Source organism: Anoplophora glabripennis, unplaced genomic scaffold (genome assembly GCF_000390285.2).
Source record: "Anoplophora glabripennis isolate ALB-LARVAE unplaced genomic scaffold, Agla_2.0 scaffold1841, whole genome shotgun sequence".
NCBI classification, from domain to species: domain Eukaryota; kingdom Metazoa; phylum Arthropoda; class Insecta; order Coleoptera; family Cerambycidae; genus Anoplophora; species Anoplophora glabripennis.
In genome coordinates this window covers 28,912-30,784 of record NW_019426040.1, presented here as the reverse complement: position 1 = coordinate 30,784, position 1,873 = coordinate 28,912, and the positions used below count along the sequence as shown (strand labels likewise).

Here is a 1,873-nt window from a genome sequence, read left to right as displayed (position 1 = left end):
TATTTTTGTATCTCGGTTCTTTTTATACTCAAATTAAGATTGTTGAACAACAATGACTGATGTTAAGGAAACTTCGTGTAGCTTTTGCCTTAAAAATATAACCGATAAAAGTTTTGAAGTGGTAGACAACATTATCAGAGACATTCTAGATGTTCTTTTGCTGAAATTGGTAAGTCGGTGAAATATAATTAGATTATGCCTTAACAAGTCTCAAGTGTCAAACAACTTTTAGGATTTAACTGTTATTTTCCGCTACACTTATTTTCTTTCTGTTTAAAGTTGCAAATTTTTCAGAAATTTGATAGCGAGAGCAAAGAGGTTATATGTAACGTTTGCAGAAGAAAGTTAAATTCGGCGTCAGAATTCAAGTCAATGTGTCTGAATACGGATAAGACAATTATTCCTTATGTGGATAGCAAAAAAATGTTACAGCTCGACTTAAGAGAAGTGTACATGCAGGAGAAAAAAAGTGAATTAGTTTGCAGTCAGAAAATATGTCGATTGTGTATACACCCAGTAGAAAGCGAGTTTAGATGCATACGTGAAGAAGAACTTGAAGCTATCGAGAAATTGGCTCCTGAAATGGTATCGGTGATATTAAACACTTGCATATTTTGTATTTAACGTATTTAATTTATTTAAGAATTCCATATTAATCAGATGGAAATGTCAATTAAATCTGAAAGTATCGACATAAAATCGGAAGATGAGGAAAGGAGGTAATAAAAGACCGATTTAACATTAATTTAAAAAATTATATGATTTAATACATACCATCTGGTGATAAACTAATTGTAACAAATTGTGTCAGTTGTAAACGGTATCCTACAAATTTTTAAACGACCATCAAGTGTTAGGTTAACAAATTATTTGGAAAAAATGTAAGTTCATTATGAAACAATGCATTAAATCATGTATTGGTACAAAGAACTCTATAAAAAATTTTTGGGGGCTGTAATCTCCGGTATCTCGGCAGATACAGAAAATTCATATAAAGACTGTTACAAATTCGCTTCTCACTACAGGGATCTCGGAAACGGTAAAATTGCAGAGGCTTAGCCTCCCGTGCCTCCTTTAACGAGCCGCCACTGCTGAGCAGTACAGTATTGGGGGTCATGAAGGCTTGCAAAAAATGTAATAAAATTTCCAGGGACGTATTTAAAAAAATGAAGTTGATGACGTTCTGGAAAGACGAAACGTTACATATAAAAATTGATTATGCCATTCGATAGAGGGCAAAAAGTTGCTATGAGAAAGTGTTCTTTTTTGAATCACCTCGAACAAGGCTGATATGAAACAAAATTGGATTTCCAAAATTTCGTTTCTTTTTTCATATATGTATTTCAACTAATAATGTTAGTCTTGATTTTTTAGAGGCTTAACGTTGGTCCCCTGATTAAGCAACTTTGCCCCCATTTGAGCTAGTTCGTATCTCTTGCCGTTTCTGAGGTCCTTGTAGTGAGAAGTGAATTTGTAACAGCCTGTATATCTTCCGAATGTAACTTCGATTACTCCTCTTATATGGGACCTTGGGCAAAATTCGAAGTTTCTCGTAATGGAATACAATTTTGTAGACAGAAAAAAATACTATTTATAATATCACTCCAAAAAAAAAGGTGATTTAGAAAAAAATTTAGAGGCAGATATTAGTGATAATGATAAATAATAAATAATAATTTTACATCAGGCTAAAGCATTGCAATACCAACTGCATAAAGATAAAGCACCATATTGTACATACATACAACAAGCAATATTAGAGAATAAATATTAAAAATAATTGGGATCAGACTATACACGCATTTGAAACATAATAAAATAATATTCAGTAAAGAAAGAAAAATATTGAGAACTGACAAGAGAAAACTGCGGA

The 1,873-nt window shown here is 32.2% G+C and overlaps 1 protein-coding gene across 1 annotated transcript; it reads left to right on the top strand.

Annotated features, from left to right (window-relative positions):
• Positions 1–52: 52 nt before the first annotated feature.
• LOC111693106 lies at positions 53–719 on the top strand. The gene is made up of 3 exons (XM_023457247.1): positions 53–169; positions 295–585; positions 644–719. The coding sequence occupies exons 1-3, from the start codon at positions 53–55 to the stop codon at positions 695–697; spliced, it is 462 nt and encodes a 153-aa protein (XP_023313015.1). The 3' UTR covers positions 698–719.
• The last annotated feature ends 1,154 nt before the right edge of the window (positions 720–1,873 follow it).